We start from the raw sequence: 27,771 nt of genomic DNA, 5'->3' as shown, positions 1-27,771 counted from the left end.
ACACACACACACACAACAAAAGAAAACAAAAAAAACCCACCGTGGGTGGATGAACCTTTCCCTCTGGACCAAGTTCTCTAACCTTGGATGGTCAGAACTGTGACAGCTGCATCAGATCGCTTCTCCAGGCGGGGAATCCCTAAGGCCTTTGTGCTTTTCTAGATGATGCAGGTTGTAAGGGGTGTTTTTGTGATCTCTTCTGGTATGTACTAATGAAACTTAAGCAGAAATTCTGATAAATGTTAATAAAAATTTTTTTAAAAAGCATGCCCTGGCAGTATAGCTCAGTTAGTTGGGCATTGTCCAGTGCACCAAAAGGTTGCCAGTTTGATTCGATCAGGGTACATACCCAGGTTGCAAGCTTTATCCCCAGTAGGGGCATGTCAGAGACAGCTGATTGATGTTTTGCTCTCTCCCTCTCCTTTCCTTTCCTCTCCTAAAACAAAAAAAATTCATGTCGAACTGATTTGGCTCAATGAATAGAGTATTGGCCTGAGGACTGGAAAGTCCCAGGTTCGATTCTGGTCAAGGGCATGTACCGTTGGGGGCTGTGCGGGAGGCAGATGTTTCTCTCTCATCGATATTTCTAGCTCTCTATCCCTCTCCTTTCCTCTCTGTAAAAAAAATCAATAAAATATATATATTTTAAAAATTCAATAAAAAAAAAAATCTTTGGGGAAAAAAAAACTCTGAAGCAGGGTAGGAGGGGGTTGAGTGTATGTATACAGGGCCCGGGTTGGGGACAGCATGTATGTATGTGGAGCATCAAGATTTAGAGCATGTTTGGAAGCAAACAAACCTTACCACTTACCAGCTGGGCTTTAGGTTTTGCACTGTAAATGGAATGCTTGTGGCATAGATGTACTTACAATGGTTGCTATTACACTTCTTCAAAGCAACCCATTATAAAGTATCAAACTCCATTGTCCTCATTCTGTTCAATTCCCGGTCATGGGTTGCATGGTCAAGGTGACAATTATTTACAAAGCTTTTCCAGACCTGCATTGTTTCCACAGTTGTTTCCATCTGCTATAGGACACTGGCAGATGCTGCAGCCCTGGCAGGCCTGTGCCAATTTGGGATCAGAAGCACCAAGCTGTGTGTCCCTTCCTCAGAATGGGCCTTGGGGAAATCCAAGCCATTCCCCAGCTCTGAATGTAAGTAGTGTTGGTTCTTGGCTTGTTGCAGGGTGTGAAGCAGGATTGGTGATGAGTGCTTGGAAGAGGATTGAGGCATATTGATTCGAAACCAGGAGATTCTGAGTCAGTGTTGATTCTAACTATGTGGTTCACTTGATTGGGATGTGGAAAGGCTTTCAAGACCCCAGTGACCCTCCTTTCCCAAACTTGCACACACACAAAAAAAGGCACTTACTTATCAGACTGCCTAAGTTGCCATAAGTCTGAACCCAGTGGGGCAAAGAACTGTGAGGCGGAACCTGCACACCAAAGCCAGGCACTGACATTACCCTTACTCTTAAAATTTACTCAGCACAGGCCTCCCCTCCCCTTTCAACATTTGATTTGCTACACACATTATCAAATAGCTAGCCGATATATATATTAATATATCACCAGAGGACATTTTCCCCATTTCTTTTTTCAGAGAATGGAAAGGAGGAAGGGAAAGAGACAGAAACATTGATTGACTGCCTCCTGCATATACCCTGACAGGGCAGGGAATCAAATCTGCAACCCAGGTACACACCCTTAACCAGGAATTGAACCTGAGACCCTTCGATGCGCAGGCCAACACTCTAACCACTGAGATACACTGGCTAGGGTGCTCAGTAATCTTTTGATTATTTCTCACTAAGATACCCTGACTCTGAACTCAGGTTGGCATGAACTGTTTCCCAATGAGAAGATATCCCATCTATTCCCTACGTACACACTTCTGCACGTGGAGTAAAGCAATGGCAGAGCAGCTGAGAATCACCAGGGTGACAATGGCCCAGATGATGAGGGAGGAAAGGCCCGGGGCAGACAGGTGAAATTAGAATCTCAACTGGTTCGAACTTCCCAGGTTGAGTGAAAGGAGCACAGGGAATATTTATTTTCATCTGAAGGAGTCATGTGCCTCTAGATCTGGGGAATTTTGCTGCTGCCTGGTTTTATCTGGGCAAGAGATTTGTTCTTATGGGAGTAAGTGGCTGCAAATCCCCTTTCTCGAAGTCCCCCACTTCCTTCCTTATAAAGGGGGAAATCCTCCACTAGTCATCGGGGGAGAGGCAGGTGGACACACAAGTGGATGGGTATTGTGGGCCACAAGCAATTTTTACGCAGAAAGGAGAGGTTCTTCTCACATGCCCTGGAGAGAAGTTATTTTAAAGCAATCAAAGCCTATTTCAGTGGGAGAGGTTCCCTATAACATGCTGGCAATATTCCTCCAATTTTTTTAGTTGTTTTTATTATCTTTTTTCTTTAAAGTCCATTGATCGTCACAAAAACCCAGGAAATGCAACTAAGGAGAAAACAAATGTCCAACGGAGATCTAAGAACCCAGAGCTACGGAGGAGACGGCACTGGGCTGCTGGGTGTTCAAGAGGGGGCGGAAGGGGCAGTCTCCACGGGGCAGCTGGCCATGGGAAACACAGGAGGAAGGTGAGGCCACCTGGCAGGGCCAAGTGGTTATGTTAATCGCTGCACGATGACGGCGTTGAGCAGGTTGGCTTCCTTAAGGGTCTGGTTCTCATCAGCCAGCTCTGTGTTCGGGAAAGTAGTCATGAGGACAAAGCTGGTGGCAGCCATGGCCGGCCGGGCGTCCACAATGAAGAGTCGGATGTCACTGATCCTGGTGGAGCAGGGGTGAGTGGGAAGTGGGTGAGCAGTGCCCTTCTCTGCTGCCCACAAACCCCACCCTTCAGAAGGATGCACCACATCCCCAAGCTCCCTCCCGAGGCCCCATCTTCTGGAGTGGCCAAAGCTCTCCTTTGGAAGCCCACCTGAGCAGGTCACTCCCTTGCCTAAAACCCTTCAGGGTTACTCCCATTTTCTTTGGGAGAAATGCCCATCTCCTTACTGTGGTCCCAAGGCCTGACCTATTTTACACCACCCTTCTCCTTTCAGTTCCTTATCATGCTATGCTCCCTGCCTACATTTGGGTCCCTCTTTCTAGAAGCTCCTCTGCCTGATTTTTTCCCAAGTAATACTAAACAAACCTTAGGCCTCAGCTCAAATGCTGCCTCCTTGAACAGCCTTCTCCCCAAGCTCCATCCCCTGATCTTGCTTCCACAGTACTGATCAAGTTTGTAATCAAATAATTTTGGGATAGGATTAAGGTCTGTCTCCCCCTGTAGACCATGAATCCCATAAGGGCAGCAAATACTACGTCTCTTAGAAAATCACTAAAACGATTAGTGAGAAGAATCACTGAAGGTCAGTAACCCTTGAGTGCCAGGAATCCCTACTCTAGATACTGCTTGTGTCCTGAACCACCATGGTCACCAACCATGAGAAGAGTGATCTGAAAGAGCCAGCCTTCTTCCCTAGAGTGCTTAAACAGAAACTTCTACCTCCAACACTTAAAATTTATGCAATTCACAATCTGGCACATCTCAGGGCGTAGATATCCATGACATAGTCTGAGACCTCCAGCAGAATCCTCTTACCCACCAGCTGGTAAACTCTTGGGATGGGCTGACCACCCGGGTGAGTGAGCAACACTCATGCTGAAAAGCCTGAGTTACTGAGTGACATGAAACTGAGGCCAAGAACTCAGACAAGTGACATGAATTAATTCCCTTAAACACAAAGTACCTGACAGTGCAGTGAATAGTTCCTACTGAACAGAAATGTTTGAACAAAGATTCCATGTGCTCCTGGGGCCTGTTTCACAGCTTACCCGACATGTGAGCCTTGTCAACACTCAAGGATTGTCAAGCCATTCATTGAGTCTCACATGTGGGTTCTGGTTCACCTGGCCTATGATTGATGACATTTAGACACTGCTAGTCTAGAAAAAGGAGTTGTGAAATATCTTTACTCTATCTTCCCCTGCTAATCACTTCATCACTCTGAGTCTTAATGGAGGGAGGCAGTTTGCTTTGATCCAGGCCAGATGATCTGAGGTAGTAAAGCAGGTGTTCTGGAATTCTCAAATGCCAGAACTGGAAGAGATCTTAACAGCCTGGTCATTTTCAGAGACCCCTTGTGGGAAGAAGGTGGAGAAAGCCATGGGTGGGATGCTGGTCCTGTGTCTCCTCTCCTTTCTATTAAGCACAGCTGTTCAAATTTTATCTGTTCTACATTTGGGATTTAGCATGAGATTTCCTTTGAATAAAGAGTGTGATGGCTGAAAAATCCCTAAGGAATCCAATCCCCTAATTTTACAGGAAAGGAATGAGAACCACAGTAGGCCAAGAGAGCAGTCACTGGCCTCATTTAATGGAAGTAGGGGCCAAAGGCTTCAGACTTGCATGCTTTCCATTCCACTGCCTCCTTTTCGAAAGGCATGGAGTGCCTGCTGAGGTTAGAAGAAAAAACAGTCCTCTGCTTCCCCCTTTTGTGGGAATCTTTGGGACCCTCCTAAAATAAGGTAGGCCAGACAACATAAGGTACCTGTGGCTGTGATTAAATTTCTGCACCAGCCTCCCGCCATCAGCAAGCCGTATTTGGATGTTTGTGGTAGGCTGTGACTCGTCGATTGAGACAGAAGAGCTGGCTTTGGCTTCATTTTCTGCTTGCTGGGCTGGAAAGTCAGTATTCAATACCTGGGGTGCAGTGCTGAGGAGAGAGGATCATGTCAGGATACTAACAAAAACAAGGCCCGAAGCAGGAGGAAGATCCTGTCTCAGACTTTTACTAAGCATTTGCTGCACCTGGCATTGTGTTTGGTCTTGCTGAAACAGGAATGACTAAGAATGCCTGCCCTCATGGGCAGGCCCAGCAGAATTCACCTCAGACTCTGAGTAACTGCTAGCTCCCCCTCACTCTTAATAACATTAGGCAAGTTATTCAACCCCCTCTTCCTTGATGTCCTCACATGAATAAGGGCTTAAAGAGATGAAAGCTGTATGCAACACAGTCTGGGGTGGGAGAGACCATGGCGGGAACTTGGAGGGTCCAACAGATCAGGATGCGTTTAGCTTCAATGAGAAGTGGAAGGCAGAATGGGGAGAGAAGCACTCTAAGTCTGCAGTGGAGGCAGGATTCACACAGCCTGGCCGTGGCTGATGGGACATAGGGATGAGTCTAGACTCTTTCTCTGTGATGGAATTTTCAGGCCTGCATTCCCTACTGAAACCTCACTCATGTGTCTATTTCATACTCATGTGCCAACTATGAGAAAGGGGAGTGGGTGCGGGATGTTTTATGAACAAGACATGGTGTCTGCTGCCGTGTTTAGAGCTCGCAGATGGACCGAGGCTGGAATTCACCCCCTAGCCATGGTGTGTTCAGCAAGTTACTTAAGCTCCCTTAGTTTCAACAAGGATGGTAACAAGGATTTTTAACAAGGGTTAAGGCTACTAGCCCTGCTCAGGTTTTGTGGGAATTTAAGGAGTGAATCAAATAAAGCAATTAGGGTAGCTGACAAACACAAAAAGTACATACAATTCCCAATTCTCTGATCTTTGTCTCTCTCCTGTAAACCAACATACATCTTGCTCGCAGCCTTTCTCTTAGCAGATGCCCTGGCCTAGGCCTCTGCAGATCTTGTTTCCCCTCAAAGCCTCTAATCACATCAGTCCCTATACGTCTCCCTTCCCTCTGATCTTTAAAACTAAGAAGGGTGCTCTTAACACATTGAACTGGAAGTCATTTCCCAAATGTGCTTCCTAGAGTCCTGTCCCTTGAGATATCTCTAGGAAGGTCTCAGAAATGCCACCTATCTCTCAAGACTTTAATACGCTAGTGCCCCATGATGCTCAAGGCAAACTTATTCTAGCACCATGTCCTTTTCATGTTACACTTGTTGATCTCTTGCAGAGAATTTCAGTCTACTGAATGGCAGCCATTATTATTCAGGAGTCAGTGTGATGCTGGAGAAACAGCACAGGACCGGCCATCTGGTCCCTGCTCTACTGCTAAATTAAACAAGAGGACTGGCCTTGGATAAGTCACTTGACTTCCCAGGGCTTCAGTTTCTCCATGTGTAGCACAAGGAACTGTTCTGCTATAGGATTAGATAAGATAATGTATGCAGAATGCCCAAGACAGGGCACTCCATACAAGAAAGCAACTGATATTTTTGGCTTTCTTCCTAGCACAGCCTCTTGCATAGAGCTGGTGCTCATCATTTGAAGGTCAAAGAAAGCATGACACATGGACTTGCCATGCGTGACTGTTTCTCTTGCATACTCTGAAAATAAGGTGGGTTAGAGAAGCATGGAGAATATAGTGTATGTTTACGAAGCACCCATTACCAAGTTGGACCCTGTGCTGAGTACTTTGCAAGTACCAGTTCATTTAATCCTCACAACAGCATGCGAGGAAGGGATTCATCACCAACACTTCACAGATGAGGAAATCAAGGCACAGTGGGATTAAGCAACTCTCCCAAAATTTCAGTGTTGGTTCTACCGTGTTTCCCCGAAAATAAGACATCCTCCGAAAATATAATAAGACCTAGCGCATGGAAAGATAAGACATCCCCTGAAAATAAGACCTAGCACAACTTTGGGAGAAAAAATTAATATAAGACACTGTCTTATTTTCAGGGAAATAGGGTAGGTGAATCCAGGATACAATCCAAGCTGTCTAGCTCTAGGTCCAGTGCTTCTATCACTTACCACACTCTCCTGCCAGGTCTAGGGGTCAGACTGACCTAGACTTGATTTCAGAAACATTACCCCCAAGATGAAATTGCCTCATCAATAAAATGGGAGTTAAACAAAATCTCCCATAATTACTAAGATAATAGCTAAAAATAATGCACCATACCCAGAATATAATGGAAACAAATATAAAAGTCTATGCGGCTATGGAAGAACATCCAGGTTAGCCCTAGCTGGTTTGGCTCAGTGGATAAAGCATTTCCCTATGGACTAAAAGGTCCCAGGTTCAATTCCGGTCAAAGGCACATGCCTGGGTTGTGGGCTCGATCCCCAATGGGGGTCATGCAGGAGGCAGCCAATCAATGATTCTCTATCATCATTGATGTTTCTCTCTCTTTCTCCTTTCCTGTCTGAAATATATATATTCCAGGGTAAAATGCAGTATGGAGGGAACCCAGCTCTGCACTGTTCTTGGGCGTGACTTGACTCATGGACAAAGAATTTCACAAAACAGAAAAAAAGAGGAAAAAAAAAACAAACAACTCAGACGCAGACAGCAGTGTAGTGTTTGCAAAGGGGAGAGGGAGTTAGGAAAGGTAGAGAAGGGTAAAGGGGTATAAATGGTGATGGACAGACTTTTACCACTTTGGAGTGGCAAACACAAAATAAGTGTATAGTTTATGTGTTTGTTGACAAATGGGGTCACATGCTAACCTGCCAAGCTCAGGGAAGGCCTGCGTGGCAGTCTAGCAAAATCAAAGACCTAAGTAACCACAAAGGATGGTCTGAAATTAAACTTTAACTAAAAGCAGTTGGGGGGTAGTCACCTCCTAGGCCGGTATCTTCATTGACAAGGTCAACCTTTACCTTAACTTAAGCATATCTTTTTGCATCTATGATAACACACTCTTGAAACATGTGGGTAACTTGTAACTTCCCTTTTTCTGGGCCCTTTGGGGCACAACTTAAAGTGTCTGGATGCCAGGACCGATACCACAAATTCCTTTGTTAACGATCCTGCATCCACTTAAGTATGTGTCTATCACTTTGCTTTTTATCCACTTCGAGGTTTCCCCACTTTGCTTTCTCCTACCTCTCGTCTATCACCAATAGATTTCATGTAACCCACCTGTCTCCTTCTTTGATTGAAATGTATAAAAATAGATGAAAGACCACCATTCTCTGGAGCAGTGTTTCCCAAACTTCTCTCATGATGAGAATCACCTGGTGTTGTTAAAATACAGATTCCTGAATCCCAACTAAGAAGTGCTAAACTGCCGAAACCGGTTTGGCTCTAGTGGATAGAGCGTCGGTCTGCGGACTGGAAGGTCCCGGGTTCGATTCCGATCAGGGGCATGTGCCTTGGTTTCGGGCACATCCCAGGTGGGGGGTGTGCAGAAGGCAGCTGATCGATGATCCTCTGTTTCTAGCTCTCTGTCCCTCTCTCTTCCTCTCTGTGAAAAATCAATAAAATATATTTTTAAAAAAAAGTGCTAAACTAGAATTTTTGGGAACATATAGGTAAAATTGTAAGTATATAATTTATACAGTTTTACCTATATGTTCCCAAAAATTCTAGTTTAGCACTTCTTAGTTGGGATTCAGGAATCTGTATTTTAACAACACCAGGTGATTCTCATCATGAGAGAAGTTTGGGAAACTGCTCTGGAGCATTATCCCAATCCATTGAAATACTGCTTCCTAGCAATTGTCGACAGTTTGGCTAAAATAAACTCACAAAAATTCTTACAGGTTTGAATGTTTTTACATTAACATCTTGTAGAATTATGCACCTAAAACCTGTATAATTTTGTTAACCAGTGTCACCCCAATAAACTCAATAACAAGATAAAAAAAAAGCCCCAGAATCCTTATTTGTAGGATGTGGATCAAAACAGGATTAAAGGCTATAATACATATGAAATATTTAATATAGTCCTTAGTTAACTGTAGGAAAATACTCAAATAGCTGATTGCTATCATTCTTCAAGTCCTCTTCCACTTATGTTTCCCTAAATGATGGACCCAAATCACTCAGAGATGCTACTGTCTACCCATAGGCTGTAAATGGAAGGTCACCCTAGAGGCACTGCAGCCTATGCTGAGAGGTAGGGAGTGGAGGAGAAACCTCAATACTGGCCTTGTGGTTCTAATTTGAAGCAATACATTCAAAGAACATTAGATCTATATTGTTCTAATCATCGTGTAGGACAGCCACGTGCATCTGTTCAAGGGATGCCCAGCCTTGTCTGGTGCTTGAGAACTGCTATCATCTGGGTCATTCCTCTCCAGCAGTGGCTGGGCCATCTGTAGCAGTGAGGGTACTTCATCCAGAGGCAGGAATGGTCAGATCAGATCAGACATCTATTAAAAAAGTAGTTTCTTTACTGTCTCCCTGAAAATATCACATGAATCACAGGGAAATTGAGTCTTACTCAGATTAAGAGTTTAAATCACCTGTCTGCTCATTTCCTTTGTAGTGAAAATAAAGTGGACACTAAGATGCTTTGTTTCCACAATTATAAGTTCTGAAACCCTGCCATCAAAATTGACTACTACAAAGCAAGGCGATCAGCCAAAGCTCATCCCCACACTGAGTGATCCAGGCCCACCCAAGTGCAACTTCTGGTGTTTGTTACTCAAACTCAAATAAATGCAGTCTTATCCAAATCTTCAAATTAGTTCCCATGCAAACAACTGCAACAGCTAAAACAATAAGTGTAATGTAACTGAAAGAAATTTTTCAACTGAGAACAACCTATTCATTCACTTCAAAGTATTTTTCCAGATTACTGGAGAAAAAAAAAAAAAACACCCAGGACTGACTTTTGAAGCAAATTTGAGAAATTTTTTAAAACTTTTGATTCCAGATCATTTTAGTTGACAAGATGACAATGGAAAACAGTAAAATTTATGGAAAAAACTAAAACACACACACACACACACACACACACACACACACACTCCCCACAAAATGGAACAACAAAAAACAAACCCAAAAGGTTATCCACCTGGTTTAGAGTAAAAAACTAAAATCCCATCTCACTTACCTATATAAAACTTTTTAAAAGCCCTAGCCAGTGTGGCTCAGTTGGTTGAGCATTGTTCTATGCACCAAAAGACTGCCTGTTTGTTTGTTTTTGTAAAGTAATTTTTGAGATATTTTTATTGATTTCAGAGAGGAAGGGAGAGGAAGAGATAGAAACATCAATGATGAGAAAGAATCACTGATTCACTACCTTCTGCATACCCACACTGGGGATCGAGGACACAACCCAGGCATGTGCCCCTGACCGAAATCGAACCCAGGACTCTTCAGTCCACAGGCCAATGCTTTATCCACTGAGCAAAACTGGCGAGCGGATAAACTCTCGAGCCGCGGTTTGCCGCTCTGTTGACTAATGAATTTGCCGACCACTGGGCTAGGGCAAAAGGTTGCCAGTTTGAAACCCATCAGGGCACATGCTTGTGGGCTCTATTCTTAATAGGTTGCATGCCAGAGGCAGCCAACTGATTGATAATTTGCTCTCACATCAATGTTTTTTCTCTCTCACTTAAAAAACAAACAAACAAACAAACAAAAATCAGTAAGAACAAATTAAAAAAAAAAAACAACACACCAGAACTAAAATAAAATGAAAGTGGAACTGGCAATGAATATTTATTTAGCTGACAAACACCACACCTGATTATCACACTCTGTCTCCATCTGTGGGTTCATCCTCCACACTAATAAAGTATGTATTCCCATCTGGCTAAAATAGACTTTCTTAAAAATATTTTCATTTTTTGAGATGTGGAGTCTTGTACACATAATATTGTTGGATCTTCTAATAAAAGCATTTCCTGTTAGTATTATGAAACTGAACAATCCCCAAATTTCACTGTGTTCTGAGCCTCTCTAGAATTGCTGGTGGGTAAAAAACTGATAAACCCCTTTTTTGGAGGTCAATTTGACAATTTAAAAATGTAAAGACCTTTGGAGCCAGCAAGTTTACTCCTACTCCATGATTAAGGGGGATACAAAAATTTAATTAGAGATATTCTCTACAATTTTGTTCATAATACCGTTTCCCCGAAAATAAGACAATGTCTTATATTAATTTTTTCTCCCAAAGTTGCGCTAGGGGATGCCTTATCTTTCCATGCACTGGGTCTTATTTTCGAAGGCTGTCTTATTTTCGGGGAAACCCGGTAGTAGCAGCTGCCTAAATATTTAACAGCAAAGACTGGTTCAATTATAGCACATACATGGGACAGAAAATTATATTAACATTAGAAATAAAGTTATAGCCGAAACCAGTTTGGCTCAGTGGATAGAGCGTCAGCCTGCGGACTGACAGGTCCCAGGTTCGATTCCAGTCAAGGGCATGTACCCTGGTTGTGGGCACATCCCCAGTAGGGGGTGTGCAAGAGGCAGCTGATCAATGTTTCTAACTCTATCCCTCTCTCTTCCTCTCTGTAAAAAATCAATAAAATATATTTAAAAAAGAAAAAAAAAGTTATAGAAATACTTCTGCTGATATGGAATGACAGCAAAACTATATGGATTAGGCAAAACAGCAGGAGCTAAAAGAGCATGTTTACACACACACTATAATATACATAAAACTAGAAGAATAATTCTAAGATACTGACTGGATATATCTGGGAATTAGATTTAGGAATATTTTTTATTTTCTAGTTTTGTTTTGTTTTGTTTTTAAAAAGAAAAACACATTTCATTTTAATAAAAATAAACGAAAAAATTATCTGGTGCTCTACATAGGTTACCATAGCTGACAGGAAAGCTACAAATGGACTACTTTGAGAATAGTTGTACTGAACTAATCCACAACCCCAATGTGGTAGGTGAAATGATGAAGCAGGTGGACTTAACTATGTTGGTTCTGGTAAATTATAATCTGTTGGTCTCTAATGCCCTGAGCTATGACCCTTGCCTCTGATGAAGCATGCTGGCCAACAGGGAGGTAGGGAATCCTAGGAGGGCCAGCCAGCAGCTCAAAAAGCACAGCTGTTGATAGACCACACTCTGATCCCTGCAGATGAGGGTGAGAAGAGCAAGGGCAATGGAAGAGCTGCCAGATCTAAGACAGAGAGGATTTCTTGTTATGCAGGACTGTGGGAAGGAATGCCAATTAGAAGGCCTGGGTTCTGGCTCCAACACATACCAATCATGTACCCAAGGGTAGTAACCCTAAAGTCCAAGAGCCTCAGCTTTCTCTTTGAAAAGCAAGGACTATGCTCCAAGTGCCTCTCATGTGTACTCAATTCCCTCTGAAGAATAATGGTCAAGTGACCCCATGACCATGGCCAAAAGTGAATGGGACCCGAGAGAAGGTAGCCTGCATATAGGGTGGTCAAGGGTCTGGTGGGAGAACTCTGCCTATCAGGTAACAGTGCCTATCAATTAACCAGTTCCCATCAGGGGTCTGAATGCAAGATGGAGGCCATGCCAGAGGACACAGGCAGAAAAGTCACAGGAAGTGGCAGAGTGAGTTTCAGGAAGGAGCCCAGAAGTAAGAGACAAGAGCTAACATAATGGTTGACCAGTATCCTGCACTGGTCAACAGTATATTTGAGCTTTTTTGGATCCTGAACATGCTGCTGCAGGGCTTGCTGGGAGGGAAGAATCCAAGATTCCTTATTCCCCCTGAATCCCCATTTCAGCTGACCTGAGTATATGTGTCTGTTTCAGCCTTTAGCCACAAGGCTTCACACTCTACTGAGTCAAACCAGCAATGTGTTACCCTTACTGCTTACACCTACTACTCATTGTGGAGCAGTCCTATGTGCTCCTCAAAACAATAATCAAAGAGATAATGACTCCTATCAGTCCTATTTTATAAGTGGGAAAACTGAGGCTATACAGTCCAAGGTCAAGTGGCTAGAAAATGAAGATTTAAACTCAGGTCGATTAACATCAAAGTTCACATTCTCCATAATTTTCCTCCCATAAAAATAAAATGTGAAATACTTAGTAAAGAGTGAAGACTTATATGAAGTGAGCAGTACGCAGGATATGTTGAACCTAACAGCAGTTCCGCTCCTTACCTGCCCAGTTTCTGACCCTCGCCAGTGAAGGCTTTGAAGGTTCCTTTGGGCTTCACAAAGTCCTCATCTCGATGGTCCTCCATGTCCAAATTCACCTGCCCACCATGAGCTAACCTCCGGAGCTCTGCTGGCACCTCCCTGCAGGAGAAAATGCAATGCTGGGACCCACACAGAGAAGGATGGGAATGACAGTGATAGTATAAACTTCTCAGTGAAAATCACTGGGCCTCACAGAAACTGGCTACTCTCATGGCTATCTGTTTGCCTCCCCTTCTCTCTTGTCTACTCAAAGGCATGGTAGAGACCTGTATTTATTTGGTCACTTGGTTCTGCTCAAGAACCAAAGAGGAAAGACACAGAAGGTTTTAGGCGCAGATCTGTGAATCTGTACCTCAACTGTGCTAAATCTGCTTACAAATGTTTACTTCTTAAATAGTAAACATTCAGATCACCCCATCTCACTCGCTGACCTGGAATCCAGAAGAGGACTTTTCTGCTCACCCTCTGCGGATTGATTCCAGAAACTGGGCATTAGATGGGTCTTGGTAGCTTCTGAGTTCACCATTGTCCAGGCTGAATCCACTCTTCCAGAGCTTCAACACTATATGAACCTGTGACAAGAGGACGTAGTCCATACATTGTCAGGAACCTCGCAAGCACACCATTGTGAACCTGCAAGTTAGCATGTTTTTACTATTTTATTGTGCCATTATTAAAACACAGACAGCTTGGCTGGTGTGGCTAAATGGCTGAGTATCAATCCATGCACCAAGAAGTCATAGGTGCGATTCCCAGTCAGATTCTGTGTCAAGGGCACAAGCCCGGGTTGTGGGCTCGGTCCCCAGTAGGAGGCATGCAGATGCAGCCGATCAATGATTCTCTCTCATTATTGATATTTCTATCTCTCTCTCCCTCACACCCTTTCTCTCTAAAATCAATAAAATATATTAAAAAGGGAACTTTAAAAAAAGTTTATGGCATTAATATTAAATTAAAACAACCTCAAAATTGTTTATATAGTATGATTAGTCTTACAAGGAGGGGGGGAGAGAAACCCTTATGCACAAGAGCAAGAGAACTGAAAAATAATAAGAAAAAAAATTTAGGTTGCATTTCACACCTCTTCTGGTGGTCTAGAGATCATTCTTTAGCTGTGCTTATCTCACCAGACAACCCTGAATATACTGCCCCTCTGCCTGAGGTCCATGGAGTGTTAGTTGACTTCTTTGTCCATCCCCTCTGCTTACCCCTTCTCAGAGCCCCCTGCCCAGCCAGATGAAAGCTCCCTTGGATTCTCAGGTAAGCCTCTCTGTTCATGGGCCACAGCAAGGGCACTGTCTCTTCCCTTTCACAGGCTGCTGGTTCACGTGCAACATGACCAGTCCCCTCTGAAAAACGGTAGAACAGTTCACAAACTTCCCCTAAGGAAGGTAGATGCACACTCACATCGTGGCTGGAATGCCGCCTCCTTTCTCCTGCTACGTAAGCAGACTCTTCCTCTGGTGCTGCCCCAAGGCGGTAGCCACCCCCAGCAAATGGCTGTAAAAGAAAAGTTCATAAAGACTTGAAGACTGGGTCAATAGAGGTGGGGTTATTCTCTTGATGTATTATAGTAAAAGCTCGTTAACTACTAGATCCACTTCCCATAAATGTAGAGCTACAGGCCCAGGTGGACTGCAGAGCCATTTACAGCCTGGTCATTAAGTGGTCAGGATTAGGGTGAGAACTGGAAGAGGGGAATGCTGCTTGGCTCAAGAGAACAGTTGCTCCTAGCTCTAGTTAATCATCACCATGTAGAAAAGGGTGTATAGGATAACTATATGATTTCCCCAAAGTGACAGAAATCCAGATTTTATATAAAACAGGTATCTATTAATTCAATTAAAACAAAATAAGCAAAACACTAAGTCAAATCGGATAGGCCATATAAAAATGGGTTAGGTTCTGCACCCAACCCAAACCATGGGTCACAAGTTTGAAAACATCGCTCCAAATGTTAATTTCATATTAAAGGGTGGGAGAAACCATGTATGAAAGTAAGCGACAAATGAAAAACAAAACAAAAATTCAGTCACTACTGGGGTGAGGAGGGCCTCCTTCTCTTGCTGGAACCTGAGTCCTGTAGACAGAGATGACCTTCTATGCTCACTTTTGGTTTACTGGTCTCTCCAGGGCTCCTGGTCATTTGCTCCACAGCTACAGCTCCATGTTCCTTGGCACCTTTAAATAGATCATCCACCAGCTCATTGGGACTTTTCTTCCTGGGAGGGCCAACAATCTGTTGTCCACTTCTCTCTGAGCCTCCGGCATAAAACCTGTGCAGAAAATACACATCTAACACCAAACGCACTTGAAAATACAAATAGACAGTATGTACCAGGTTCTGGGCACACTGAGGAGAAGGGTACTATGCTCATCTTTAAGGAACTCACTATCTAGTTGGGGCATATGTAAGGAGGCAGGCAGGCACAATGCAGGGTGAGCAGCAACAGGCCAGTATAAGGGATACTCTAGGAACACTGAGCTGGGGAGGACAGTCAAGGCTTCCTAAGAAAGGTGTCTTCTGAGCTGAGTCTTGGGTAAGAGGATGAGATTATCAGGCGAAGAAATCAAGGGGAAGGCATTCCAGGCATGCATGACAGCAAGTCAGCTCCGGAGAGTCCCACTGGCAATTGGCCATCCGGTGGTCAGCACTTCTCCAGAACATAGCAACTATGGTCACAGTCAGAAGCAGCTGCCACTAGCAGTTCAGCAGTTCTGTGTTAATGGTAACAATGGCATAATCAGTACAGGCAGCGAGACTCCAGTACTGGCTCTGCTGCTGAGTGACCCTGGGCAAGACAGTGCATTGCCCTGCATCTTATTTTCTTTGTCTCTGAAATGAGAGGGGAGAATCACATGCTCTACCTACCGGCTCCTTAAGTCAGGGCCATGAGGTTCAAATCAGCAGATGTATGCAAAAGAACAAGCACAAAGTAATGCACACATGTAAGGTGGGGTGATACAGCATCAACAGCTCACCCAAGCCTTACCTCACCTTGCTAATCTTGTGACATATACTGGGGGCACTGAGGTGAGTGTACTGGAAAAGGTCAGGGATGCCCAAAAACAAGCCTGAAGACACCCACATTGGGTGTTGCAATGGGCCAAGCATAGCTTGAGATTAAGTTAGCACTTTTTTACCTGGGTCTGAAAACCAGGAGTTACATAGCCTGGCTAGCTGCCTCCTTATTACTCCTATTCACAGCTAAGTCAATAGCATTACCTGGATAGGGGGAATTAAGAACCTATAAAAATAAGTCTCAGCCTTTCATTTCCTGACATTCCCTAAGAAATGCAAGGCAGCCCTAACTGGTTTGGTTCAGTGGATAGAACGTTGGCCTAAGGACTGAAGGATCCCAGGTTCAATTCCGGTCAAGGGTAGGTACCTTGTTGCGGGCACATCCCCAGTAGGAGGTGTGCAGGAGACAGCTGATCGATGTTTCTCTCTAATTGATGTTCCTATCTCTCTCCCTCTCCCTCTCTGTAAAAATATGATATATATATATATATATATATATATATATATATATATATATATATATATGTATTTTGCAAGGCAAAGCTATAGGCTTTGGCAAGAACACTACCACCAGAGTCATCAGGTCTAAAAGGTTGAGGAGCCAAGGAAGTAATTAGGAGGTGAAATGAAGGGTCAATGCTTGGACGAACAGGTCATTTAGGAGCTAGGCAGTCACATACATGATGACATTGCCTGTCACTCAAGGAGTGTAAAACCCCCAAGTTAACATTTCTTTCTCAACCTTGAATGTATCCAAGAAGGCTGAAGGCAGTGTAAAGTGTATTCAGATGAAATCAAAGAATAAAACATATGCAATTTCTCAGCCCAATTCCCAAAGAATGACCATGATAAGCTAATTGCATTTCCATAATGGTCATTACACAATGTTCCTTAAGAATGTCTGAGAGACCAAGGCAGAATCCACAAAGAAGCAAAACCCGTGAAATGAGGCTGCAGCCAGTTCATTTTTGCTCATTTCAGGTAGATGAAGTTTTGCTCAATGGACTGTACAGGATCTCCAAGCCTTGCTTATGAACTAGAGGTCTGTTCAACAACTGCCTTAAAATCATTCAGCCCATAGCCCATGGACATACACAATAGTGTGATAAAGACCAGAGATGGGAGGCGGAGGGATGGAGGTGGAATTGCTCAGAAGGGGTCAATGGGGGGGGGGGGGGGGGAAATGGGACATCTGCAATACTTTCAACAATAAAGATTTTAAAAAACAAACACTAAAGTAAATTCATTAAAAAAAAAAAAAAAAACACCAAAAATCACTCATCAGCCGAAACCGGTATGGCTCAGTGGATAGAGCATCGGCCTGCGGACTGAAAGGTCCTAGGTTCGATTCTGGTCAAGGGCATGTTCCTTGGTTGCGAGCACATCCCCAGTAGGGGTGTGCAAGAGGCAGCTGATCGATGATTCTTTCTCATCAACGTTTCTAACTATCCCTCTCTCTTCCTCTCTGTAAAAAAAAATCAATATATTAAAAAAACAAACAAAAAAAACCCCACATCATTCATGGCCATGACCTGGTATTTTCATTTCTTGAAACTATTCTAAGAAAATAATCTGAAATGTAGTCAAAGATTAACTGACAGATATCTTCACAGCACTAATAATTATAGTGGTAAAAAATAAAACAATCAAAATGTTGGGCATCTATATGATGTATTATTATAGTCACTGAAAACACTTATAATTTTAACATGAAAAAGTATTTAAGATTTAGCAGTAACCCGACAGAAAAACAAAATTATCTGACTATCACCATGTAAAATACAGTATATAAAACAAAGTGTATTTATACACAGAACCAAGACCAAGTGAAAATAGGCCAAAATATTTATGTAGTTACCGAATAGTAGATGAGTGTTTGTACTTTTTTATTACACTATTCTGTATTTTCTACAATGAACACTAATCTCATTATAACATTCCTAAAACTTAAAAACAAACAGTATATGTGCGTGTATAGTGGGGGAAATATATATTTATAAGCCTTTTATTGTTTATTATGTGATGTATTGCTTTTTATTTTATTTTACTTTTAAATATTACTTTATTGATTTCAGAGAGGAAGAGAGAGGGAGAGAGAGAGATAACAACATCAATGATGAGAGAGAATAATTGACCTGCTGCCTCCTACACACCCCATACTGGGAATGGAGCCCACAACTGAGCATGTGCCCTGACTGATTGAACTGTGACCTTCCGGTTTGCAGCTCAACCACTGAGCCACGCCACTGGGGAATAATGTATTGACTTTTTTTTTTTTATGTGTTTTTTTTTTTTTACTGATTTTTTTAGAGGAAAAAGAAGGAAGAGAAACAACAATGTGAGAGCAGAACATCAATCAGCTGCCTCCTGCATACCCCATACTGGGGATCAAGTCAGCAATCTAGCCATGTGTCCTGACCAGGAATCGGACCAGCAACCTTTTGGTGCACAGGACGATGCTCACCTGAGCCACACCTGTCAGGGCTGGATGTATTGCTTTAATTAAAAAGAAAACGCTGGAAAGAAATACACCAAAAAATACTGATACCTGGTTACCTCTAGGTTGTGGTATCATAAGTTACTTTTTTCTTTCTTATTGATTTATTTCCCTTCTCATAATTTTCTTCAACAAATTAATATTTTAACCATTGAAAACAAAAATAACCCCGAATATACCAAAATAAACGCAGTAGTAACAGGGGATAGGGATTACTTCTGAGCTATCTCTGGGAGGAGGGGGAGACTGTTTCTACTGTGTGTGTGACGAGGCCACGGTAACAATAGCTAATGATAACCAAACACGCTTACCCTTCTACATGACTTACACCTTACCATGATTTATACATTAGCACGAACTTTTCTGTGAATTGTGTTCCCCCATCAAAGACTCACCTCTGGCCTTCTTCCTCTTCCTCATCGTCATCTTGGTCATGAATGAGGTCTTTGAAGGATGTTACCCTGTTATCGCTAGAGATGCAGAAAACAACAAAATTATCTCAGGGAAGTTCATGAAAGGTAACCCCCATCACCAGCTGTTAAGGAGTTGAGGACACTGGGGTTAGATTTTTTGGTGGATAGGAAGAGGATTTTTGTAGAAAACAGTTAATCTCTCCAAGTTTATATATAAAATAATGTGGCATTTATTTCTTCAAGGTGACACAGGATTGATAAGTTTAAAAAGGGGGAGAGGAACAGGATGGGAGTCTGCACTATTTAAAAAGTTTACTAATGGCTGAAACTGTTTGGCTCAGTGGACAGAGCGTCAGCCTGCGGACTGAAAGGTCCCGGGTTGATTTCGGTCAAGGGCATGTACGTTGGTTGCGGGCGCATCCCCAGTAGGGGGTGTGCAAGAGGCAGCTGTTCGATGATTCTCTCTAATCGATGTTTCTAACTCTCTATCCCTCTCTCTTCCTCTCTGTAAAAAATCAATAAAATATATTAAAAAATTACTAATGACCCTAGCCAGTTTGGCTCAGTGGATAGAGTGTCGGCCTACAGACTGAAGGGTCCCAAGTTCGATTCCAGTTGAGGGCACATGCCCAGGTTGTGGGCTCGATCCCCGGTTGGGGGCATGCAGAAGGCAGCCAATCAATCATCCTCTCATCATTAATGTTTCTATCTCTCTCATCCTCTCCCTTTCTCTCTGAAATCAATAAAAAAAAATTTTTTAAAGTATTTTCAATGTTTAGAAAAAAAGCAGAGTTGTCTGTGGTGTGGTTTAGAGGCACACAAAAAATGAGTGTGTGGAGGATTAATTTCCTCCTCTGACGTTGTCTTACACTGCCACTTTTTTTCTAGTTTAGATTTGTCTGCGAAGAACCATCTAAGTTTTTCAAGGATCACAAGACATTCATTTTATAAAAACACTAGAGGCCCACTGCACGAAGAAAGTCATGCAATAGGCCTTCCTTCCCTTGGCTTCCAGCACTGGCTTTCACCCAGGACCCTGGACCCAGGCCTTCACTCCGGCCAGTCTGCCATCTTCATCTTTGCTGCGGCACTCTGCTCCTGTAGGTCCCTCCCCCCCCCTCCATTCTCCCTCGAATAGCAGGTATCCTGCCCCGCCTGGCCACTCTACACCTGGAGCAGCTGGGTATCGGCCATCTTTGGCCTTCTAATTTACACTCACTCTGATTGGCTGTGGGTGTGGCGGAGGTATGGTTAATTTACATGTTTGTCTATTATTATATAAGACTAGAGGCCTGGTACTGGTACATGAAAATTCTTGCACTGGAAGGGGGGTTCCTCAGCCCAGCCTGCCCTCTCTCACAGCCCAGGAGCTCTCAGGGGCGGGAGGCGACCAGCAACCATTTTAACCATTAAAATAAAAAATAAACCCCGAATATAGAGGTATAAAGTGGGGCCCGAGGATTTGCATTTCTCACAGTTTGCAAATTCTCAGGCCCCACAAATAAAATAGTTTCATTGCTCAATGGACTGTACGGGATCTCCAAGCCTTGCTTATGATCTAGGGGCCTGTTCAACAACTGCCTTAAAATCATTCATGCCCATATTCCATGGACATACACAATAATGTGATAAAAACCAGAGGTGGGTGGTGGGGGGAGAGAGACGAGGGCAGGACTGTGGCAGGATGATAGAGCAATTGAGCAGGTGGTGCCAGGTGAAGGCAGCTAGTATTTTAGGAGTGCCCAATTGCCCCACCAATCGCCCTACCAGTGGTGGCAACAGAAGTCAGAGCTGCCACCCGGTTCCCAGGTGCTGAGGGAGCCATGTGGGGGCCTGATGACTCAGGTGGAGGGGGACACGTGGGGGCCCAGGGGCTCAGGTGCTGCCCAGAGCCCAGAGTTAGCTGGGACCTGCCCTTCCACGACAGACACTCTCGCTTCTAAATCTGGCCAGGTGTAGGGACCACATCTATGCATAAATTTCATGCACCAGGCCTCTGGTTGAGATATGAGAACGTAAGTGAGGATATCTGACAGAGCTACACAGATGTGGGTGCTCCTGAAATACTAGCCCCTACCACTTCTTGGTACTTATAATTTACTTAGTGATAAAAAATGAAGTTAAATGTCAGGAGAAGAGTTCACGAAAGCACAGTAGAGATGTTATCGAGCAGAAAAAGGATAGACACCAAATAAGTGAATTACAGCTGTGACTGGAGTTCTGAGGAACAGGGTTGTAGTGTCTTGCCTATGGGTTAACATGCTCAATAGGGGAGGTGGGAATGGAGCTAAACCCGGAAAGAAGCAAGAGATCTGGATAGGCAGAAAGCAAGAATAGGCATGCCCCATCAGATAAGAGGATCAAACAAAAGCAGAAGAACCAAAAACAAGGCAAAATCGAGACACCAAGAAATCAGTGAGGTAAATGAGAAAAGGGGGGTTATGATTAGGATGGCAAGTTCACTGCACTCTGGAGGACCCTGAAAGTTCACAAGGAGAGGCAGGACATAATTCAGCTAAATGCTGGAACCAGAATGCTGTACTTAGATCCTTGTTTTACTAGCTGTGTGATCTTGGAATCTGTAAAATGAAAATAACAACAGTATCTACCTCATAGAGTTGTAGAGAGGCCTAAAGAGATATACATAAAGACTTAATAAAAATTAAGAAAAAGACTTAATCCAGTCCCTGGTACTTGGTAAGTGCTGAATAATGGTGACTGTTACTATGAAGGAATTTAGATTTTTCTCCTGTAGCAATGACTAACCTTTATGTCCTGATGACCTTTGAGAATCTGATAAATGCTATGGATTTCCTTGCCAGAAAATTACTACAAATTTCTGCCTACAATCTCAGATAATTTATGAACCTTCTCACATTAATTCCAAGGATTTGTCCAAAGAGTTCAGAGCCTCCCCACTAAGAACCTTGCTGAGCCTAAACTGGTTTGGCTCAGTGGACAGAGCATCGGCCTGCGGACTGAAGGGTACCGGGTTAGATTCCGGTCAAGAGCATGTACATTGGTTGCGGGCACATCCCTGGCGGAGGGTGTGCAGGAGGCAGCTGGTCGATGTTTCTCTCTCATCAATGTTTCTAGCTCTCTATCCCTCTCCCTTCCTCTCTGTGAAAAATCAGTAAAAAATTTAAAAAAAGAACCTTGCTGAGTCTAGAGTCAAAGGAGTAACTTACTAATTGTCATGATTGTCATTCATAGCAGTGCGACATGAAAGATATCTGAGATGAAAGAGAGGGGAGCATGGGGAGAGCTCAGAGGAGGCTTAGTGTCCTGCAACAGTCAAGTCAAACAGGAGTGAGGGAAGAAGCAGGCCCCACACAGAATTCCTTTGAGGTGTAGCACAAGCTCGGCTTCGGAGAATGTAGTCAGTGTTTTCCTTCTGGGCAAGGACAACAATGCAACAAATTGCCCTTCCTTTCCCGCAATGCCACATCTGAGGTTTAGCCAAAGCAATAAAACAAGGCCTTTGAGTCTGCATGTATTCAGCCTTTTACTGCCCTCAGTCTTAACATTAAACTCTCCTTTTCCTTGACTTTTTTACTTTATATCTACTTCTAAATATGTATACTTGCTGTGAAATGACAAGAAACATAAAGAAAAAATGGGGAAGGTGAGAATGGATGCCAGTAATAATAAAATGATAATAATAGCTCTTTGTGTTCAAAGTGCTTTGTATGTATCATTTACTCTCCTATTTCAGTGGTCGGCAAACTGCGGCTCGGGAGCCACATGCAGCTCTTTGGCCCCTTGAGTGTGGCTCTTCCACAAAATACCACGGCCTGGGCGAGTCTATTTTGAAGAAATGGCATTAGAAGTTTAAGTTTAAAAAATTTGGCTCTCAAAAGAAATTTCAACCATTGCACTGTTGATATTTGGCTCTGCTGACTAATGAGTTTGTTGACCACTGTCCTATTTGGTAGGGACTATTCCCATTCCCATTTGACAAGTGAGAAAAACTGAGGGACTGAGATGTTAAGTAACCTGCCTAAGATCACAGGTCTCTTAACCACTCCCTTAATAGGACTTTGGGATTACTAGAGAAGAGAGGTGTGAATACATGACTGACATCACAGGCTAAATTTCAACTTCTCCTGTTATATATCTCTGACATGCCAACACCCCAACAGAAATCTGGGGTGGCTATGAAAGACTCTCACCCCAGGAGATCAGCTATTTATACCAGCAGCTGCAAGAGCCCTTATCCTATAGCCATGATCCAGGCAGTAACAACCTGATGTGCCATTAAGGCCATCTCACAGGTTAGCACCTACGAATAATGAAAAGATCTGTTGTCTACAACCTCTTTCCTCTGGAAATGGGAAGTAGGGAAAAAAGTTAAGCAAGCAATGAGATCTGGGGTTAGTGTTCAAGGGAAAAAATGCGCCTTGGCTAGTGTTGCTCAATGGTTAAAGCACCAGCCCAAGCACTAAAAGGTTGGAGGTTCAATCCCAGTGAAGGGTTCATGCCTGGGTTAGTTTCAGGCTCATTCCCAGCCACAATTAGGGTGCATGCAACCAATTGATATGTGTCTCTCACATCAATGTTTCTCTCTCCCTCTCTCTCGGAAAATTAATTGAAAAATATCAAGTGAGGATTAACCAAAAATAAACAAATAAATAAAGGGACGTGTAATTTAAGACTCAGAAACACAATTAGCAACTCATTGGTAAAGAAACACTGTATCTATATTCCAGGATTGAAGTCAAACCCAAATACATTTGTTTTCTATAAGACTTTTTTTTCTTAAATATATTCTTATTGATTTCAGAGGAGAAGGGAGGGAGAAATAGAAACATCAATGAGGAGAGAGAATCACTGATCAGCTGCCTCCTGCACACCCCACACCTGGGATTGAGCCTATAATCCGAGCATGTGCCCTTCTGGGTCACACCACTGAGCCATGCCAGCTGGGCTCTAAGACTTCTTAATAGGGTAATGGGCATCCTAAAATGTCAACAAACAAATAATCCAAAACCACAACAAAAGCCCTCTTAAAGTCTAATCTTGTACATCTGAGCACCCCAGGAAGGAAGTCCTTCGGTTTCTACTGAAACCTCAGAGATGGAGGCCACTCCTCACTTTCATAAGTAAAAGACCCTCAAACATCTTAAAAAGAGGTTCTGTGGTTTCCTCCAGGACGATCATAAACCACCCTCACTGAGAGACCCCACCGGAGAGTGTTCTGCATCTACAGGAGAGGAACAGGGAGGTCAAACAGGGTTGCATTGGGGGAAGGCAGGCTCGACACAGAGTTCCTCTAAGGTGCCAGCACAAACTTGGCTTCTGAGAATGCCACCAGTTTCCTTCTGGACAAAGAACTAGGTCCCAGCAGTGAGTCTAACTTTGTCACTGAAACCCACTGGTCCATATCAGGCCTGAACCGTCTGTCAAGTTAGGAAACAGCTCATCACTGCTGGGAGCACACACATGTAGCATTTATTGAAGCTAGTCCTTACCTGGGGCCTGTGCCTCTGGGTAACGAACTGGGGGCTGCCTGCGCAATGGTCACAATGTCTTCGTCCCCTCCATCCTCATAAAAGCTCGCTAGGGCGATCTGAAACAGAGAGGTAGTTACTTGGGGTGCTTACACAGGCCTTCATCTAACACAGATATCCTCCGAGTACAAAGGAGCAAAGACACAAAGGTAAGGCCCACACTTACACTAGCTCTGTACCTGAGGGTCATAGAAAATTAGACCAACTGCTACCCGAAACAAATTCCACCTACTGTGAGGGGGAAAGGCAAGAGGGAAGGCTGGGATGAATCTCATTTTATTTAAAGACATGACCTAGGAAAAGCCGTGTACAATTATTGAGCACTGACATGCCACGTTGAATGTAATTGCACATGTGCTAACTCACTTCATCCTCAAAGAACCCTATGCAATTTTAACTACTATCCTCTCATTTTGTAGTTAACACAGAAGTCCTCAGAAATTAAGAAACGGCCACGGTCACACACTCGGTAAGGAGCAGAGCCAGGTTCCGTCCCAGGCAGTGTGCGCAGGCTTTATTCTCTGCTCTTACGTGACAGGCAGGAGTCAGGACCTGAGGCCAATCCAGATGCTACTTCTACTCTCTCCCCGAGGCTGTGTCCTACCCATCCCACCAAACCTGCACAGCGGACGAGCAAACCCTTTAATATGTATACAGAGTCGTGTCTTAGCTTTATACACAAGGAACATGGAAGTCTTCTGGCCATTTGTGATTGCTTCTCTCATCGACTCAGTGGGCAGGCATTGACTAATCACTTACTTTGCAGAGAAATAAGAGCACGGAGGTCTACAGAGATGAAAAAGACATGGCTTCTGTCCACAAGGTCACCAGCCTTAAAGGAAGCAGCGAGCTGTTATGGGACATAATCATCCCACTAGGAACTATGTGGCTCCATGGGATATAATGTAACTTGCAGGACACAACAGGCTCGCAGGGAGAAAGTGTGTAGTCACGGGATATGAGTGATTGGCACCGAGATATGAGTGATGGCCTGGCCAGGCAAATCATGTCACATACATGACACTGATTCCCACCTACAGTGTGAGGAGACGGGGGCTGATGACGTGCTAATTGTAACACCATGAGCTTCTAGGCCTTTCAGGCAGGAACTGCACTTTGTGTTTCTGCCCTGCACGAGAGCTTTGCTCACACGGAGTCTGCAGAGGTGCGATGCTCTCTCTCTTTGGGGAAGCAATTTAAATGGTGGCGTCAGCAGACCCAGCACAAATCCCAAACTCACTACGTATTGGCTGTGTAGCCCTGGCACATCAATTGCCCTCTGAGCTTCCAGCTCCTCGTCTGTACCATGAGGCTCATCTTGACCTCAGTGTTGCCAGGATTAAACGAACCATCATATGTAAAGCGCCTGGCATATGGTGGTGAAGAAGCTGGGTTTTGGAATCGGACGTCACTGAGTTCCAATGTTCTCTCTTCCACCCGGAAGGCAGTGAATGAAGCCTTGAGCAAGTAACTTAAGCTCTCTGAACCTTAGCTGCAAAATGCAAAGTTTAAATGACTCAAGACACGGAAAGCAGTTAGAACATCATCTGGTTCATCATCCTCTATCCAAGATGTACGCCTGCCAGGAACATTTATGCAATGCAATTCTTTCTATGGTTTTTATGTGCCGGGCCTTGTTCCAGATGCGGGTGATTAAACAGTTAAAAAAAAAAAAAAAAAAAAAAGCCTGCGTGCGGCTCATCTTAATGTCTTAATAAGCATTTATGAATATTTAACACATCCCAGTGAACAAGAGAACTAGACAATAACCTTTAGAGACTTCCATTTTTCAGATAAGAAAGATAAACACATTCCAACCGGGCGCCACCGCCCCGGAGGGAGGTAGCTTCTCCCTGCCATGAGGTGGGAGGGGGCGTGGGCCGGGTTCCTGGCCCGGCTTCTCCCCCCTCCTGCGGTCGGACATGGAAATAAACGACCACCTCGGGCCCCACGGGTCTCCCGGCCCGGCCTCCGACCGAGCATCTTCCGACCGGGACTCGGCGCGGCCGCCACGCCCCCAGGGCCCGTCCCCACCGGGTGGCTGCAGGGCCCTCGCCTCGCCGGCCCAACGAACCGGAGAGGCAGGAGGGGAACCCGAGGCCAGGCAGGGCCGGGCAGGGCCGGGGCTGCCCCGCGTTTTCCCGCGACCCCGCTGAGCTCGGAGGCGTGGCAGGCGGCCGCGGGCCCCTGAGGCCTGTGTCGGGCCGCGGCCCGGCGGGATGACGGTGCGCTTCGGCCGCCGCAGGCTGGACGTGCCGGGCGCCCGCGCCGCGCAGCCCCCGGCCCGCCCGACGCGGCCCGCCGCGCGGCCCTCCCTACCTGCAGATCCCAGCCGGCCGACTCCAGGAAGAAGCGAGCCCGGTCGTCCTCGGTACCCGTCACCGCCACGAACTCCCTCAGAGCCTCCTGCCGCTCCGCCATGTTCGCCCGTGTGTGCTCCCCAAACCGCTCCGGCCGCCGCTGCACAGCACCAGCCGCTCCGTCGCGTTCCGCCCGCGGGTGGGTCCGGCTCAGCAGAGCGGCGCCCGCCCGCCCGCAGGCTCCGCCTCACCGGTGCCTCAGGGAAAGCCTTCCGTGCTGGCGACGCCGCCGCTCCTTCCGCGCCCTCTGGCGGCCATGGCGCAGAGCGGCAGCCCAGCGGCGGCGGATTGGGCGCGGCGGCTTTGAAACGTGGGGGTAGATGGAATGCAGGATGGCTGAACGAGTCAGTTAATCATGGACTCATCCGGTCTTCATTCATTTGTTCACCTACTTGTTCAAATGGTTACGGAGTGTTATCAAGGGCCCGATGCTCTTCCAGGGCTGGCGACCCGCAGCGAGCAAAGCAAAGTCCCTGCCCTCCTGGGGCTCACTCACACTCGAGGGAACAAAAGCGGACCTAGAACAGCAGGTCACGCCTCTCTTCCAAGCCTTCGGTGGCTCCTCAATTTCGCGTGAGTCTCTAAGGCACATGTGTCAAACACAAGGCCCGCGGGCCAAATCCAGCCCGCCAGGCCTTGCAATGTGGCCCGCACCGCGCTGTCATCACTGCACTCCACTGTCAGTTTATGACATTGTCAGTTTATGACTGTTCAGTAAACCATTCGGCCCGCGATTTAGGCTGGATTTTAGATTTTGGCCCCTTCTCTGATTGAGTTCGACACCCCTACTCTAAGGCCTGCCAGACCCATGTGACAGGAGCCCGTCCCTCCACCTCATCTCTTAGGCTTCTCACTTCCTCTGCTCCAGGCACATCCCTTTCTTGATGCTCCTCAATGTTGCAGACAAGCATATGCATGAGTCTTTGCATTTGCTGCTTTGGCCAGCTACACCTTTCCCTCATTGCTGGGCAAGATGCTCCCTCACTTTCTTCAGGCCTCTGGCCCAAGGGCACCTTCTCAGACACAACCCTGTCTTTTAGGTCCTGAGCTTCTTTGCCCTCTTGCCTCTTGCCACCTTCCTGGACGTGCTTCTCATTCTCTTACCTTTGCCAGATGTCCCAATTAAGCCCCAGTTAATTAATTATCTGTCTAGACTGAGTG

General features: G+C 44.8%; 1 protein-coding gene across 1 annotated transcript; it reads right to left on the bottom strand.

The window, feature by feature from the left end:
* Nucleotides 1-2,389: 2,389 nt before the first annotated feature.
* NSFL1C (NSFL1 cofactor) lies at nucleotides 2,390-26,760 on the bottom strand. The gene is made up of 9 exons (XM_084888177.1): nucleotides 26,570-26,760; nucleotides 24,212-24,309; nucleotides 18,723-18,797; nucleotides 14,919-15,084; nucleotides 14,216-14,308; nucleotides 13,271-13,380; nucleotides 12,770-12,907; nucleotides 4,560-4,724; nucleotides 2,390-2,793 (listed from the first exon to the last, which is right to left on the bottom strand). Exons 1-9 carry the CDS (start codon nucleotides 26,669-26,671, stop codon nucleotides 2,631-2,633), a joined length of 1,110 nt encoding a protein of 369 aa, XP_084744303.1. The 5' UTR covers nucleotides 26,672-26,760; the 3' UTR covers nucleotides 2,390-2,630.
* Between the last annotated feature and the right edge of the window lie 1,011 nt (nucleotides 26,761-27,771).

Source organism: Pipistrellus hanaki (assembly GCF_964339955.1).
Source record: "Pipistrellus hanaki genome assembly, chromosome: 6".
In the NCBI taxonomy this organism is placed as follows: domain Eukaryota; kingdom Metazoa; phylum Chordata; class Mammalia; order Chiroptera; family Vespertilionidae; genus Pipistrellus; species Pipistrellus hanaki.
Note: the sequence above shows the minus strand (reverse complement) of the source record. Positions and strands in the feature narration are given on the sequence as shown.

Bases quoted from the DNA above. Each gene is read 5' to 3' on its own strand.
- NSFL1C (XM_084888177.1), bottom strand. From the start codon at position 26,671: ATGGCGGAGCGGCAGGAGGCTCTGAGGGAGTTCGTGGCGGTGACGGGT. The intron at 13,381-14,215 runs GTGAGTGTGCAT...CTCTTGTCACAG, and splicing joins GGCGGCATTCCAGCCACGAT to GTTCATATAGTGTTGAAGCT. The intron at 12,908-13,270 runs GTGAGCAGAAAA...TTTCTCCTGCAG, and splicing joins CTGGAATCAATCCGCAGAGG to GGAGGTGCCAGCAGAGCTCC.